Below are 17,630 nucleotides of genomic sequence, written 5' to 3'. Positions count from 1 at the left end.
AAGAAGGCAGAGGGAATGGAAGCCGAACAGGCCCGGAGGCCTCCATTGTAGTCTGGGTGTGCTTTGGCCAACTCACTTTGATTTAGTGGGTCCATCCTATCTGCTCCTAGTTACTTCACCCAGATGGTGTGAGGATGAACTGGGTTTACCAGCACAGGCTCCCCGGAGGAGCGGTGGTGCAGAGACAGGAGGAGGTAACTGGCTGGCCAGCTGGGGGGTGGGGGTGGGGTTGTTAAAACGCATCCCGTGGTGGCATTCAAGATTGTTGTTTCTCTAAGGGGCACTAGGCTAAACACTGGCTTCGTACCTGCGCATTTGAAACTCTGAGCAGTGAGGCCCCGCTCCAGAGACAAGGTCGTCAGAATGCTCAGGAAGCTGGTGGTCACCGACTGCCGCTTATTCTTCCTTAGGTCCTGCCCACCCAGCTGCTCCTTGGATTTGTTCCGCAGGGTGACTTGCAGGTTCTGCTCTGAACTCCTTGCCACGTTGGCAACTGTCTGCAGAGCCTCCATCCACTCCTCGGCCCTCTGCCGGGTCTCAGCGCGCAGGCGGAGCACATCCTGGGGGAAAATGACTTGAAAGCAAGAGTCGCAGTCATCCAGGTTGTCCGTCTGGACAGCCAGACACACATCCACGTTGTAGCTCAGCAGGGGATCTTCGTCCAGCTTGCCGGGCAGGAACGCCATCAGGTGGGCGTGGCTCAGCACAAACGTAAAGGCCTTCCAGTTATTTTGGACAGTCAGCCTGTACAGTGTCCCTGACTTGAGGATGTTTGGGTACTGGGCAGCGCTATCCGACACAGGGGGTGGAAGCAGCAGCCCACTGGGTTTCCTCTGTAAACAGTGATTCTTCGGACAGTCCGCATTATGGCCGAGCCCTGGTGTGTTGGCCAGTGCATCCTGCTGTGCCAGATAGTCTGGCCGGGAGGTGTGCACAGCCTCCCAGAGCTTCTGTCCCCAGTCCAAAGCCTCCCATGGCGACTCCGCCTTGAGCTGCAGCTGAGTGCTGTCATACAGGACCGTGTCCACCATCCTGGCCTCCAGGTTGCCCAAAACAGATATGCTCTGGAAGTGTGAAAGCGGCTGCGTGGCAAAGAGGCTCGGGTTCCCGCTGCCATCGAGGCTGTAGAAGCGTAAGCTGTGGGGGGAGAGCTCTGCATAACAGCTTTGCCAATAACTGTCATGGTCCTTCCTGATGTCCAGGTACCCTTTCTTCAAAATGTTGGGGAATGTCTGTTTGTGTTCTGGAAATTAAAAGAGAGAAAAGAGAAGGAAAGAAGAGGCAAAGAATTAATGAAAGGTAGGTGCCAAGAACTCCAAGCAGAAAAGTCACAACATCTTGGTGATTCAAACTAAACAAGGTAGAAGCAAAATTCCAAGATGGTACCCAGTTGGCAAGATGAAACAACGGAAAGAAAATCTCAGGTTTCACTCAAGGAAGAATGTCCTTAGGAAGACTTCCTGATATTTATAGTAAACACGAAAACACTATCTAAGCAAAGGGGGTGTGCACCCTTCCCTGGGCCGAGACCTTGTTTCTGAGAGAGAGAGTTCTCAATCCCTTCGCTTGACAGCCGTACACCTGTTTTCCTAAAGAAGCCAAATCTTATTCCCTAAGGGTCTGATTTCTGATTTTTTGGCTGAAGGAAAAAGAATAGTACAGATGTATATCTTAAAATAGCAAACCAAAAGCGTAGAGGCAGAGAGAGGCCAATTTTACCTGCTTTCCATCTCTGGTCCTGACATTCATTAGTCTTTCTGTAGTAACTCAAAAGCCATTAATTTCCTGCCACCCACACGAATCCCTTTGTAGAAAGAGATAATGGAGGCCTAGTCTCGGGTTATCTTTCTTTTCCAATAATGCAACAGGGGAGGCAGGGCTGCTAGGAACGCTGAGTCTGCCTCTCCCCGGCTCATTTCCAACAAGCGCGGGCTAGTTCAACCTTATCCACAGCAAGACTCTAGCCCCACCTGGCCTGTGACCCAGCGGCAGGGCTACAAATCACTGAATAAAATGTTTAAAATCTCTCTCTTGTTTTTACCAAGCGATCCTCTACCCCCACACCATTTTCACTTTTTTTTAAAACAGCTACCATGGATTAGAAAATCTACTTTAATTGAGCCCACGGCAGCAGCAAACTTGATTATCAGCCCAGTGTTGGCGTGCTTGCTCCTGTGGAAGACGCTGAATCCAGCGTGCTGCGGGGAGTCCTCAGTCCTGCCTCCTCTGCTGGGGAAAGAGTAGGGACAGAGAATGCACGGTGCTAACATTTGTTCGCACTCAATGGGGGACAGTTCTCATCTCTGCTCCCACCTCAGCTTCCAACCTCTAAATATGCGAGGACTTCAAAACAGTTACGGGGGGGGGGGGGGGGGGGGGATGGAATTAAAAGATAATGGAATTTTCCAAAGTCTTTTTGGAGCCCTCTAGTAAATATGCTAAATTGAGACAGAAAAGAGGGATGTTGAGCATAGGAAGGGACCTCTACGTGTGTATGTCATTTCTTTAAAAACAACAATCAAGAAGAAACCAAATGAGCTCAGGAAGCTAGTCTCGGGGAGCTGCTTCCTGTTGTACCTTATTCAGATGTTGTGGGTGACGTTATTAGTTAGCTTCTATTGGAAAGGGCTGAAAACGCCCCTTCTCAGTCATCTGTACCACATGCTCCTTCAAACTCGGGAGCTAAAAAAATATTTAAATCCAGAGCCTTCATTAATTTTAAAGACCTGCTTGCCTTTCTAGGAGCTTTTCCAGCTCGTTTCAGTAACCCCACACACATTCTTTAAATTCTTCAATTTCACCTTGGGATAATATAGGCTCTCCATTAGCTAATATCATAAGTGATTGAGAAGGAAACATTGACAAAGATTGTTGGTAATTCCCCAATGAAAACAGAGCAAGATAAAGGTAATCATTGGTGCCTATAAATTCCATCCTGAAACAAACAAGCAAACCCAAACTCACTGCCATCAAGTCTATTCAAACTCACAGAGATCCCACAGAGCAGGGTAGAGCTGCCCCTGTGGGCTTCCGAGACCAACTCTTTATGGGTGTAGAAAGCCTCGTCTTTCTCCTGCGGAGCAGCTGGTGGTTTTGAACTGCTGACCTTGTGTTTAGAAGTTCAATATGTGCTGCAATAATTCTTCACATTGCTTTCCACTCTGACTAATAGGAAGGCCTGGGTTAGTTCCTTTCAGTGCTGCTCTATTTTGCCTCCATTCCCCTCGTTACAACTCAGGGCAGTGGCTTCCTGCAATCACTGCTACTGGCTGAAGAGGAAGAAAGGGATGTTCCCCATCATGCACCTACTCATTCCTGTATTGCCAACTCACCCAAGAGTTCCTCTTTTGCTATTATTTCCTCTATCCATTTTCAAAATTTCTGTTCTCTTGACCACTACCCCTACCAAGTGTCTGAACTGGATCCCTATTTCTAGGCCTCCTCCCTCATGGCCATTTTCTATACTGTTACCAGTTTAACAACTGTCTCGGTTAGTCACTCATTGCCCTTCCCATGCCCCACTTTGGTGCTAAAGCTTTTGTAGGTTTTCTGGTGCCATATACTAAAACCTAACCCCCATTCGCCTCTCCTTACCCCACATCAAACACACTGAAAAGCAGAGAGAGAACAACAAAATGAACACTTCCATACCCATGTCTCAGTTTCAATAATCATCAAGTCTCTGACACTCTGGGGTCATTTCTCACTCTTCCCCCACTTCTTTATTTGCTTTGTATGTCTGTTTTTGTTGGAGTATTTGGAAACCAATGGCAGTCATCTTAAACTCATCTGTAAATACTTGAGGTTGTGTCCAATACAACAGATAACTACTAGAAAATTAAATCCAACTCATAGTGACTTTGTACAGAGTTTCTGAGGCTACAAACCTTGACGGGAGCAGAAAGCCTCATTTTTTTCCCCCTTGCAGAACCTGGTGGGTTCAAACTGATGACCCCGAGGTTAGCAGCCCAATATATATCCCACTATCCCACCAGAGCTCCTTAATTTATCAGACAAGTTCCTAATTAAGCTCCTTAATTCATCAAATAAATATATACATGTATATGGATAATACTATTTTCAGAAACAACAAAACTAATAATTCTTTATTCAGTCCATGTCCAGTTGTCTAAGATTGTCTCAAAATTTTCTTTACAGGTGACATGTTCAAATTTGAATTTAAAAAAAGGTTCTCACATTAATTTGGCAGATTTTTAAAAAGTTTATTGGCATATAATTCACATACCATACAATTAGATGACTTCTATATATTAACGAGAGTTGTGAAATCAATTTTAGAACGTTTTCTTCATTTTTTACCCATTATTAATTTCCCCAGAAATCTTTCACATGATGTGCCACTGTTCCCGACTCCCCCATCCTCCAATCAGCTGACCCGCTAGCACTTTCCATTACTCATCCCTCCAAGCTGGGTACATTTTCCTCTCACCCTTCCTCCATTCTTGATATCGCTACATTCTCCTCAGAGGTCCAGACTAGACTCTAATCTCGGATTCCAATTCAAGGGGGACCCCTGGACCACTTCATCTCTCACAGACTGACCGACTCTGAACCCCTACCATTGGCTTACAGTAGCAACCTAAGTTCTCATTCCAATTCTGTCCTTCCGGTCTGTATGGCCAGAGGTAATCAACACGGAATCGAAGCCTGTGTTTCCTCGCCTATAAAACAGAGCTATAACTATGGTACCTGTGTCATTACACTGCTGTGAGGCGCACTCTTAGAACAAAGCCTGACACACAGGGATTGTTCGAGACTTCTTGTCTCCTGCTCCAACGGACACTTCCACCTTTACTCTGCACTCAATTCCTTCCTCGATAACATCTTGAAATTCTCCCTCTACTAACCTCTTTTCCTTCTACCTTCCAGAAATATATTTTGTTCATTAAAAAAGTATTCACTTGATCCTGTCTCTCCTATGCCTTAATTAATCTCCTTCCTGCAGATTCCAAATTCTTTCAGTGCCTCTATTTCCGCTGCACACACATTGCTCTGGCCTCATCTGCATCCTGCCCCCTTCTGCACCCAGCCGCAAGCCTTCCTTGCGTTCCTTGAACAAGTCAAACACCTTCCAACCTCAAGGCCTTTGGAGCTGCTATATTTTTCTATCTGGAACTTCTCTGCTCAGCTCTGGGTGGCTTATTCACTTTTTTACCTCAAAGGGCCTGTTCTGAGTGAAGCCAGTCCTTATCACTCTACTGAAAGAGCCCCCACTCAGTCTCTCTGTTATGCCACCTCACTTTATTTGCGCCCAAGCACCCGCCCCGACTTGAGGGCAGGAGTCTGGAAGTCTGTCTCACCACTGTCTACTAGTGGCTGTCTCCATAAACATCTGCTGACAGTCGGAACAGAGGTCTACGTAATGTTCTGTAGAGATCCACTAATAAGACACAGCCGTCGATAGTTTGGGGCCCAACAGGAGAGAAAAGCAATGCCCCAGCGTAATCCGCAATATGTGTGCAAAGCGCTTAATACAAGTACAGTGAAGGGACTCAGGAACTCAGTGAAGAAAGACAGAACGTCGGTCTGGGAAGTTCTTGAAAGTCTCCAAGTATTAGGTGATGTTTGAGACAAATGTTGAAGAGAAGCCTGTAGAGAGAAGCAAGAGCCGGTATTCCAGAGAGCTGGCCCGCCAACTTCCCACATGTCTAAACTAGAGTTCATCCTCTTTCCAGGACCAGGCCCCTTCAGACGGGTTTATCTTCTGTCCTTGATCTGCCCCCACTGCAACCCTTCTTTTTCTTTGGCAATCCCACTTCTCTTCGTTGGCAGTTATCCTAGTTTGAATCCCGCTCAGCTCACAGTGTGACGGCTTACAGACTCTTCTACTTCACTTCCATCCCTCCAGTTATAGCCACCTTCGGAGCCACCCTGCACACTAGCCAGACTTTAAGAGATCAGTAGAAAGCATCTCCTTTCTGCACCCAATTTTGAACTAGTTAGGATTGACAGGAAGTAGTCAAACACATGGAAATTCAAAATGTTAGCCAGGTTGGAGGACATAGCCTAGATGAACCCCAAGATTAAGTAAATTTATCTAGTCTCACCAAAATACCCTTCCTGTCCAGTTTAACCTCCTAACGCACCCTCTGTGTGCACTGCTACTTGACTGTGTGCTCAGCCTCAAGTGCAGCGAAGCATCCTTTTCTTAGTGAAGGTTTCTCTCGCGCTGAAGATCGCAGGGTGGGGTCTCTCTTCTCTCTGCACTGTTGGTTAACAAAACAGTTTCCCAAGTCGAAGTGCTTCATGTTATAATACTCAACTATCGTTAAGTCAGAAATGGGGTAGAGGGTGTACTCCCACCTACTTATGAAGCCCTTGTTCTGAGAGGCAAGGAGAGAAGTGAAATTATCAAGACCCACTTTATCCCTGACTGCTACATGTCCATAACACAGAACATGAAGAGAATGATGCCATGGGAACCAATGAGCGTCTGTTTGTTGTACATTTAAAACAGGCTCTTCCAGCTCCACCGTGGCACCATGGTGCTGACCACCCTGGTATCCCACAGAGAATTGCTGGCAGACATATCCTAGTTAAAATTACGAAGCTCAAGTGATTTCTTATTCTGAGAGACTCTTAGATACCTTTTCTTGTTGGATATATATATATATATACACATATATATATATATCCTTTGTTTTCTCATAATTAACCTAGGAGAAAAAATTTATCTTATCTGATTACTTGTGCAGGTTCCAGTGGAAATATACCTGAAACTCACCTGCCTACATATTAGCTAATCAACTCCGGGGTCTTTTCCATATAAGTCCTTTGCTAAGGTCAACAGTGATAGAGGAAGTCAAGAAAGTCCTGGTTAACCTCACTTCTCAAATATGAACCTGCCTTCTTACAAGCAATAGCTTTTTGCCTGCACAGTTAGTTAAGGAGCCCTGGTGCTGTAGTGAGCTATGCATTGAACTAATCACAAGGTCAACTGTTCAAACCCACCAGCTGTTCTGTGAAAACCCAAAACTCTGTGATACTGAGGTAGCCTTTAAAGAGAAGAAGGTAGAAAGAGAAAAGCAAAAAAGAGGGTATTCCAGATGCATAGCCTACAGAATCACTGAGTGTTGAGCTGGCTCCAACTCACAGTGACCTCCCATACAACGGACTGATACTGCCTGGTCTGACATTATCCCCATGATCACTGATCTACCAGGCCCTATTCTGCTGCAACTCATCAAGTTTTTATGGGGTAATTCCCTGAAGTAGATCGCCGGTCCTTCTTAGTCTAGAAGCCCCAATTGTATGTCACATATCGGTGCTATAGCTTCCAGCCTCACAGCAACATGCAAGTCACCAGAGTATAACAAACCCACAGACAGCTTACTGCCTTCTGTGACAACGGGCATTCCCAGGCTTCACAGAGTGCTAGGAAACAACTCTGGCAATCAACTCTCAAACCATATTCACTCTTGGCAGTAGGGTACTTTTTTGCTATGTAACTAATCTATAGAAATGGAATAGCAAAGAATCTCCCAGATTCAGGCCACCAAATTAAAAAATAAATACATTCTATGACTATGTATTTGGGCGGCATACAGAATCTTAGCAGCTTTGAGTTCAAAGGGATCCAAGGTTCTTTAGCCCAGCATTGGCTACAGGTAGACTCCATCCCATCAGGGCCTTCCTTACCCACGGACTAGCCCCGCCTGCTTTCCTGGCTAAGAAAACTTAATTTGTATGGGTACAGAGACAACGTGCTTGGGAGAGGTGAGCTCTCCCCCAACCCTCTTGTGATGGACTCACAATTTCTCTGCAAGCACAGTAACCCCATTTCTTTTGCACAGATTGACTGCTTTAGGGGTGGGTATGTGACACAGCTCTCACCACTAAGGGAGGGCCGTTGGGCTGCAGAATCCTGACTGTCCTTTCCTGACTTTGGCCATTGCTATACAAGATAGTGATCTTTGGTGCTGTTTGTAGCCATTTTGGGTCACACACAACAAGGAACAGCTCTGAAAGGCCCAGGTTGGATATTTTTTTTTAAAGAGGCAATAAATAAAAGCCAGGTTCACCAGATAAGGCTTCATTAGGAAACAGACACAGAGAGAACAGCACCAGAAATCTCACAGCAGAGAGCAACATTCCAAGAGTCATTCAATCAAGGTCCTCGCACAAAAGGGAGGTCTGGGTGTTTATATACCGTGTCATCTAATATTAACATGTAATACCTACAAGCAGGGAAGCTTAAACAATGACTAATGGGGTTGTTTTTGTACTAGTTAATGGGCTTCAGTTGACATCACCATGAAGAGAGGTGTTAGATGGGCTTTTACCTGGCCCAGGTCACTGCTCAGCCAGGTACTCTGGTTCTTTCCCAGAGTCCTTTGTGGTCAGGGCCCAGCTTACATTATTCAGGACTCTTTCACCGTGTAACAATGTGGGGAGAAAAGAGACATTGCCAATATAATGAGGCTAGCAGAGCAAAAAGATAAAAAGGGGCCATGTCATTGACTGACCTCTGGGCTTCTTAAGTTTTTACTGCATATAGTGCCGTGGTCAGCATTTGGAAACCACCAGCTGATCCTCCGGAGAAAGACCAGACTTAATACTCCTGTAAAGAGTTACAGCCTGGGGAACCCGAAAGGGACAGTTCTAGCCTATCCTATAAGATCGCTATGAGTCAGCATGGCAACGAAATTTTAAATGCTTGACAATGACCACGTTTTTCCTAGGCGTCTGTTAATAAAAGCCCTTGCTGCTTACACAGCTTGTCTTTGCATGTTCTACTCCTTCCTGCTGTTCAAAATGATACCCCCCAATTTAACAGCTTTAGGAATAGGTTCTGGGAACTGAAAGCATTTGGCGAGGTTATCCTACACAAGGAGCCCTGGTGGCATAGTGGGCTATGTGCCTGGCTGCTGTTAGTTCAAGCCCACCAGCTGCCCCGTGGTAGAAAGACGAAGCTGTCTACTCCCTTAATGATCTACAGCCTTGGATAGCGAGACAGCAGTTTTATACTGTCCTACAGGAGCACTGTGAGTTAGAATCACACTATGACACTGTACTTGGTTTTGGTTGATGCTACAGAATGGATGTGTTGGGAGTGAAACTTGAACCTCAAAACTTTAAATATTTGGCTTAATTAATGTCACTTTCAGTGGAAGTACTTTATGCCCCCAGGGAGATAATTTATAATGTCCTCTATCATAAAATGATGATGATGTCCTTAAAGTGAACCAGAGCCATTTCTAAGCCATAGATAACTGAATGGATTTGGGGAATTATACTTAATTCTAGCCCCAATCTAAGAACAATTAGTTCTTATGACAGGTCCCTATGTGATACTCACCCTCAAAAAGAGATTACTGAAAATAGAGGTGCTGTAGCCAAATGTGGTGAAGAAACTAGATGGTGCTTAGGTATCAGAAAGAATAGCATCTGGGCTCTTAAAGGTTTGTCTTCCAACAGCTATTCAAGTGAGGCATAGACTAAGTCCACCAGCCTGTGCGATCCAAGGATTGCAAGTAATAGAACCCAAACCTGAAGGAAGGAATATCAGAGCTTGGATTTTCAACACATGGTTTTCATGAGGCTATGGATGAGAGTGGAAGCCAAAAATCCATTTGCAGGGTCCACGCATGCATTAAGTCTCTGGTGAACACACTCTGACCATAGCCAAAGGGTGTGAAAAGCCTCACTATCAGACAAATAACATTATAAAGTTGATTATGACAGATGTAGTTATCTTAAAATATAATACCTTATTATCTGATCTCCCTTTTGACTCATTTTTAAATTGGATCAGTTTTTAATATCTTCCAATTAAGGCTTTGTCTAGTCATTGTTGTTGGGTTTTTGATTAGTTTATTTGGCTCCTGTGTCTGCGTTGTATGATTTTCTACACATGAAATCCAGGATGGGTAAGTCTACAGTGGCAGTAGTCATGGTAATAATGTCAATAGGGCCACTGCGGGGGAGCTTACAGGGAACTGGATGGCTAACAACAATAAGCACAAGAAGAAAATCTTCTGGAATTGATTTTGGTGATGATTGCACAACCTTCTATTAAATAAGTGCATTGTATGATATGTGAGTTATATGCAATAAAACTATTGAAAAAGAATTAGGGCAAATGAAGATATTTTCAGGTTTAAAAAAAACATTAAAGCTAAGACTATACTGTGTTTTACTTGCAGTAAAGGGAATAAATCCTAAATTTCTTCAAGTCTTAGAGGCGCTGTAACATAGTAATGCCCTCAGTCTCTGATGGGAAACCCAGCACAACACATATAACTGTGCCTCACATATTGACTGCGTCCGTGTCCAACATTTCATACCTACAGCCATAGTAAGAAGTCCAACACTTGACCGCTGTGCGCATTTGCAAAGTAGACCTGCATCGATGTTCAGCCGAGTGCAAGGCAAGAGTAACATAGGCTACGATGATAAAGGATATGTCAATTTGGCACTTGTGTAACAATGCACTCATCCTCCCTTTAGATCCTCCACTTCTGCATGAGGCATACTTTTGCATAAAGACCCACTCACTGGAGCCTCACCATGCCAATAAGTGAGGAGAAGGCGCACTTGTTACAGGGCCACCAGTGAACTTGACTTCTTTACACCGCACTTGCCTTCTTTGTAAAATTAGATAATGTCATCTATCAATGAAGCCACTGGGAATATTACATAAGATAATGGATGAGCACTTATTAATAATAAAGTCATGTTTAAAGTTAATACTCATTAAGCGATCATTCTTATGGGGAGAATTATTGATAATGTCGACAGCAATAATAATAACTTTGATCTAACTTGGTGTAAGATGCAGCTTGGGAAAAAGGAAAAAGAAGCTGTGCCTATCTTGGAAAACAAAGAAAATTGGCACTAGCCTAATTTTCCACACACTGATATGTAGAATTCAACAAAATGCCTCCCATCTGCTCATGCTTGGAGGAACACACAGTTTTCTATAATATGGTTCCTATCTTCAAAGGGCTTCCGATAGTGGAACAGATGGATGCACAAGCAATTACCTATAATGCACAGAAGAGGGAAATACGCTGTGGAAACATAAAGTAAAGGAAAAATTATTTTAATTGAGAAAACTCGGGAAAGGTCTCAGAGATGATGTGCCACTTGAATGGAAAGATAATGGAGGGTTTTTTAAAGTGAAAAAGGAAGCAAAGGTGTTCTGGGATGAAGGAGCGTCCTGAGTAAAGAAGCTGGAGCTTGAGAGAGCGCAGCACATTCAAATCTGGCCCAGGGAAGGCACTAAGACGCACGGTTAGGAAGATGTCTGGATGTCTTATGATGTTTTCACTTGATTTCATAAGACGTGAGGGCTTTCAGTTAATTTTGAAAAAAGAATTAGCTAATGGGATCTGTGGTTTTAAGAAGGCAATGCCTGGAATTATGGTTACCAGTAACCATTATCTCGTTAGGTGTGATGGTTAATTTGATGTGTCAGCTTTATGGGCTATGGTGCCTAGTTGTTTGGCCAAACATCTCTCTAGATGCTGTTATGGAGGACTTATATGTGATTCTATCTATTGACCTTAAGTAAAGCAGATTGCCCTTCATCATGTGGGTGACCCTCATCCAATCAATTGAAGGCCTTACGAACAAAGAGTTTTTCTAGGGTGTATTCTACCTCCAGACTGTACGTCGACAGATTTCCAGAATTCTTCCACTCTTCACCCTTCCTGTTGCCTGACCTGCAGATATTGGGACACAAGACGGCCAGACTCTCCATCCTAGGCTCTGGCCTATGGGCTCTGGAGCACAAGACAGCAAGGATCCCTAGCTCGTCACCCAATCTAAGGACGTTGGGCTTTTACCATGAGCCAACTTCTTGTAAGCAATCCATCGATCTTAATCCTCTCTCTTTCTCTGGGAGCGCCCCAACTTTCTCTAAAGAAGTTCAACTAAGACCTTAACTTACTCAACCTGCCTACTATGCCACCAGGGTGCCAGAGACATCAGTTAAGGAAGATAAAATGCATTGAACAGAATAGCTACCCCAAAAGTTGGACACTTATTTTCAGAGTTGTGGGGAATCAGAACGAGGGCCGTCAATGAGCCTCAGTGCGTTTCCAGGCTGCCAGGCACCAGCATTCAATCATGTAGCCAATAGAAATGATACAACCTTATAAAATACATTTTCTGTGACCTATTTTAGCAACTTCTTTGTAATGAGTAATCTTGCTGAAGGATGAATCACAAATTCAGCCAGAGACCACGTCCGGATGACCTCACTTGTTCTAAGCTTGATGGAATATTCCCATCTCAACTGGCTCCAGGCTTTTGAGAAACACCATAATTGAAAACGCAGTCATTTTAGTAGAAATCTCACATTTGGGTTCTTTAATTTTAAGTCAAAGGTGGGGAAGGAAACAGAAACGGAGTGATAATAAACTCAGGATAAAGAGGCTTTAGGGCCAACAAAAGTCTCTGCTAGACCTCCTCTCCTGGAGCTGATCAAATCTACACAGCCCCCACACAGGGATGTTACCGGGTCACCAGAGTGTGAAATCGTCCAAAATAAAATCCAGTTGACCATTGCCCTGGCCAAGCAGATGAAAATGTGAGCAGTAGGAGAGGAAAAAGTAAGTCAGATTCTGGTAGCTTATTGAGTTTCAGAGCTTGATATCGACTGCAATGGGTTGCTTTAGAAATAAATATGTTTTTAAAAAGCAGTTCATCAAGAGGTACAGTTAGAAGACCCACAGAGATCTTTCCATGTTCAATAACTTCATCCAATCCTATATTTCCAACACAACCTTTTAATGACTGAACTACATTAATTGACTCCTATATAACCATGAGTCAGGATTATAAAGGCAAACTCACTGACATCAAGTCAAATCCAACTCAAAGTGACTCTATAGGGCAGGGTACAACTGCCTCTGTGGGTTTCCAAGACCGTAACTCTATGGTAGCAGAAAGTTTAATCTTTCTCCTGCAGAGCTGCTGATGTTTTCAAACTGTTAGTTGTTGGCTTGTGGTTAGTAGGCCAACGAGTAACCACTACACCCCAAAAAAAAAAGAACAGAACAAAACCAAACTCCCTGCCATCAAATCAATACTGGCTCACAGCAACCCTAAAGAACAGGGCAGAATCGCTCCTGAGAGTTTCCAAGACCGTGACTGCTTACGAGACTAGAAAGCGGCCTGACCACTACACCCATAGGGCTCCTTAAATCCATCCTAGCATGATGAAAAGCTAGGGAAGATTGTGGAGCTATTTTAGCATGCCTCTTTCGGGTGATACTCAAGAGATAAACAAGAGTGGTTTTCCTAAATCAAACTGGCCAATTGGGGGTAGAGTTGGTGAGACATTTCGTGAGTCTCAGTTTAATGTTCTTTCACCTTCCACTGTGTGTACATGGTGGTGGTAAGCTGTGGGGTGGTCCGCTGGGAAAATGCAAGACCATGTCGAGAAAAAGCCCAGTAATGAGCCCAAGAGGAGCAAGGCTAGACATGAAGCCCAGATGACATCATCCAAGGAAAGGCATTTGACTTAAGTGTGATTTCTTCTGAGGAGCCCGGAGCCTCTGGGCACACTCTTATTAATTCCTAGGACAGCGGGAGTGGCAGATAGGAGGAGGAGGAGGAGGAGTCATTTTTGGACATCTGAACTTAAGGTGCTCATGGAATAGGCCCAGAGATGTTCACCAGGAACTCATACGTGTGCATCTGAAGTTCCTGGAACAGATCGGGCCGGGCCCCAGATCTCCTAGAGCCTCATGTCCTGCTCTAACCAACAAATGACCTGGCGCCCCTCTGCTTTGGGCACCTGCCTTCAGAAGCAACACACCTTTCTTCAGCTTGGACGGCAATGTCAAAGGTTAAGAGGAAAGTTCCCTCAGAGATCTTGGCTCGTCCTGACTAGTGTGTGCTGGGTGCTGGCACCTGTACCCTGCACTTGCAAGGACTACAGTCTGCAAAGAGAGGTTAGTCATGGATCTAGAACTCCTCTGGGTAGTCAGTGGGAACTTATACTTGCCCTTCAATTGCTCCAAAGCACAGCAGAGAGGAAAAGCGTCAGAAAGCTTTGTCCGAGTTGGTCAAAATGTTTGTGGAAAAACAGAATGGAAAGAATGGAGTTTAACCACAAACTTTTTGAAGCCGCCCTCTGTCATATCCATCCCTCCACTGACCATTTGTTCCACTTCCCTTTGCAACATGCCCTTCAGTACACAGCCAAGTACTTCTGTATTGCTTAATGTAATGGTTTTACATGTCGTTTTCAAAAATAATAACCAGGGTCTACCGTTAACTCAAGAAAGAAGCCCAGAAATGAGAGAATCTAAGGAACGTGCTTGTATTTACAAGCAGTGCAAGATATGAAAAGAGAGAGAAAGAGAGCTACGTTAGGGTGGTTTAAGGATAGTACACGTGAAAGGAAGGAAGCGCCTCACAGGCAAGAACCTGCACTTCCTTCATGGGCCGGGCCGAGCCGAGTCTCAGGCTACAATTACAAACCAAACTTTACTCATGAAATGGTGACCGTCACGACAAACACCAAGCAGAGGTCAGCATTGAAGTAACAACAAGTTTGCAGCAAACCACATCAAATAGTCTCCCTAGTGAATTGAGAAGACGCCATCTGGTACTTAGCCTGTACAGCTACCCCTGCTTTTTAAAAAGTTTCCTGTACTCCACTTCCACTTGGCCTTTATGAGAGACCTACAGTCATACCTGTTTTCGCTACCAGAAAGAAAACTGCAGGGGGGCTGCTTTCATGAGAAAGGATAAAGAGAAGCTAGCCTTCTGCTGTCTGTTTTGCAGAGCACATCGGAGCAGCAGCCCCGAGCTCCTTCCCACGACCACAGTCCGCTTCGCCACCGCCTCAAGCCGCCAGAGCTCTGCACTGTGTCTGTGCACACTGCGTGAGAGTGTCTCTCCAGGTTTGCTGGGGTCTTTGGTAGGATTTGGTAGGGGTTTTAGGAGGATGGTTTGGGAACACTCAGATATTTTCCTCATATAAATCAACAGCAATTGCTTCCTCGCTTGATACTATTTCAGCTTATGAAAGGTTTCATAGGAACCATGGCTTTCATAGGAACCATAACAGGGCAAACTGCATAAGTGAGGTTGCTATGAGAGGAAATTTGAGGAGAAATGGAGCAATGATTTTCCATGTCTTGGGGCTCAGGGAAGCAACAACTCACATGTGAGTGTATGAGTGCAAGCCGTGTGCCCTTGGTGGACACATACGTGCTGAGAAAATATGAGGAACACGAGTTAGAGGCCGTCCCCCACAAAGTCCTAGGCAAGCTCTCCCACCCTTCCTTCCTCCCTCCCTTCACCCCCCACCGGGCCCTGTGCTCCACTCACAAGGGTTCTTCCTCTGCACTGCCAGCTCCTGGCCTGTGTGCACACTAGGACCCTGACTGCAGTGCTGTTGACCACACCACCTTTTCTGCATTTCAGTATCCTTCAAGGTCCCATTTTCAAGTCCTATTTGCTCTAACAAGCCTTTCCTGAGAAGTCCAGCCCCAGTGTTGTCATCTTCTCTGGCCACTACCAGTCATTGTCTCACTGACAAATCACTCATTGAAAAAAATCCCAACAAGACAGAGGAAACCTAACATTTCAACGAACCGCTTGCTGGCTCATATGCCTGAGTACTTTCTTTGTCTAAGTCTGATCTCCTCAATTACATGAGAAGCTCTTTAACCAACTCTCAGTACCCACGTGCTCGCTGATATTTTCCACTTCTGGGATGTAGTGATGTCACCATGGTGGTGTGGTGAGGTTATGCACTGGAGTACTAACTACAAAGTCAACAATTCAAAACCACCAGATGCTCAATGGGAAAAAGATGGGCTTTCTGTCCCCATACAGATTTATAGGCTTGGAAATTTCTAGGACAGTTCTATCCTGTCCTATATGGTAGCCATGATTCGGAATTGACTTGATGGTAGTGAGTTTCGTGTTTGGGTGTTTTTGGGAGAGGGTGTGGGGTGTTGTAAGTGGGAATCCAGAATCCCACTATTATAGCATGCTGCCATCTGGTGGTAGTCTTATAATTACATGTATAACTGTGGGAATCTGAAGGAAAGGACTTCATCCCACCTACTCCAACACCTCTGGATGCATGTGTCCACTAATTGAATAAAAATCCATACTTCTTCAAAAAGGTAAAAAACACATTTCCCCATTTCATTCACAATGCATTCCGTTACTGAAAACAGATGGCTAAAACCGGAAATTGCAAGGAGAAAGTAAGTAGGCCTCGGGAGGATTAAGACAGGGGTCCTGTGCTCACAGTTCTTTGAATCCTCCACAGCACAATGCCAAGGCCAATTCATTCTCTAATAAGTGTTTGCCCATGTGGACAAGCTGTATCATACAGTGTTCAAAGAAGCACTGCATTAACCATGAGAATACTCTGATTCTAACACACAACATGAAATGGAGAAAAGTAACCACAGCTGCTTTTTCACTCAGCAATGCTTTGTTTGGTTTGGTTTGGTGGGGAGAGGACTGCTAGCTGAAAGCAACAACTGCAAGTTCAGTCCGACCTGACACGCATGGGGTCGCCATGAGTCGCTGGCAACTCGAAGGCAACTGGTTTGGCATTTGATTTTTGCCTTTTCTTGCAATCCCTTTGAAGAACAGAGTGGGGGTGTGGGCTCGGGGGCAAGACAAACATAAGAAGGAGAGGGAGCTCTGAAAGTAAGCGCACGTTCATCGCAACACTGTCACAACAGCAAGATGGGAACAACTTCAATCCCAACAGCAGCAGAATGGACAAAGAAACGTTGGTACATACACACAATGGAATATTACGGATGGCCAAGAAACAATGACAAAATTGTAAAGCAAGACATGGATGGACCTGGAGAACATTACGCTGCGGGAAATTAGCCAATCCCCAAAGGTCAGATAGTATGTGAGACCACTGTTAGAGGAGAATAAAAAAGTTACAGACTTTCATACCAAAAGGCACAGACTCTGGAGTTTGCCAAGGCGGGAAGGGCACGGGAAAGAAGATAAAGCAATGGGCTGGCCTCTGACAGGAACTAACTTAGGTGGAATGGAAGACAGTGCCCACAGGAGGGAAAGGAGAAATCAAGGGCCGGGGACACAGACTCCTTTGAGAGTGTGGGCGCGATAGTTCATTGTGATGAATGGTTTCAAGTGCTGACTGCAAAGTTCTTGATCTGAAATGTAAACTTTCACCCAATTCACAGTAAAAAAGAAAGAATGCAGGTAGGTTTTAAACGTCTGAAAGAAAACAAGCACATACTTATCTTACGGGAAAGGGCCCTCATGCCATAGTGGTGATGCCTTGGGCTGCCAAGAGTTCAAAACCACCAGCCCCCTTGTAGGAGAAACATGAGGCTCTCTGTGTCCAGGCAGAATGGCTGCCTCATAAACTCACAGAGGCAGTTCTACCCTGTCCTCTAGGGTTGGTGTGAGTTGGAATCAACTTGATGGCAGTGAGTTTTAAGTTTGTTACCTATGGGAGCAGGGAGCTCATAAATCAACAAAAATAAAGGAAGTAGCAACACCAGACATGCATATTAGAGACTAAGTTTCTTATGTCGCTGCTGGGTGTCCTCCAGTTGGTTCCAACTCATAGTGAGCCTGTGCAAAACAGAATGAAACACTGCCTGGTCTTGCACCAGCCACACAAGCTTTAACTC

The 17,630-nt window shown here is 44.8% G+C and overlaps 1 protein-coding gene across 1 annotated transcript in view; it reads right to left on the bottom strand.

Moving 5' to 3' along the window:
* PLEKHM3 (pleckstrin homology domain containing M3) overlaps positions 1-17,630 on the bottom strand; it is a 196,805-nt gene that overhangs the window by 155,708 nt on the left and 23,467 nt on the right. Inside the window, exon 3 of the mRNA XM_075528977.1 lies at positions 308-1,243. Within this exon, the coding sequence (XP_075385092.1) occupies positions 308-1,243 (936 nt within the window). The remainder of the gene's footprint in view (positions 1-307; positions 1,244-17,630) is intronic.

The sequence above is a fragment of the Tenrec ecaudatus genome, chromosome 13, assembly GCF_050624435.1.
Source record: "Tenrec ecaudatus isolate mTenEca1 chromosome 13, mTenEca1.hap1, whole genome shotgun sequence".
In the NCBI taxonomy this organism is placed as follows: domain Eukaryota; kingdom Metazoa; phylum Chordata; class Mammalia; order Afrosoricida; family Tenrecidae; genus Tenrec; species Tenrec ecaudatus.
Note: the sequence above shows the minus strand (reverse complement) of the source record. Positions and strands in the feature narration are given on the sequence as shown.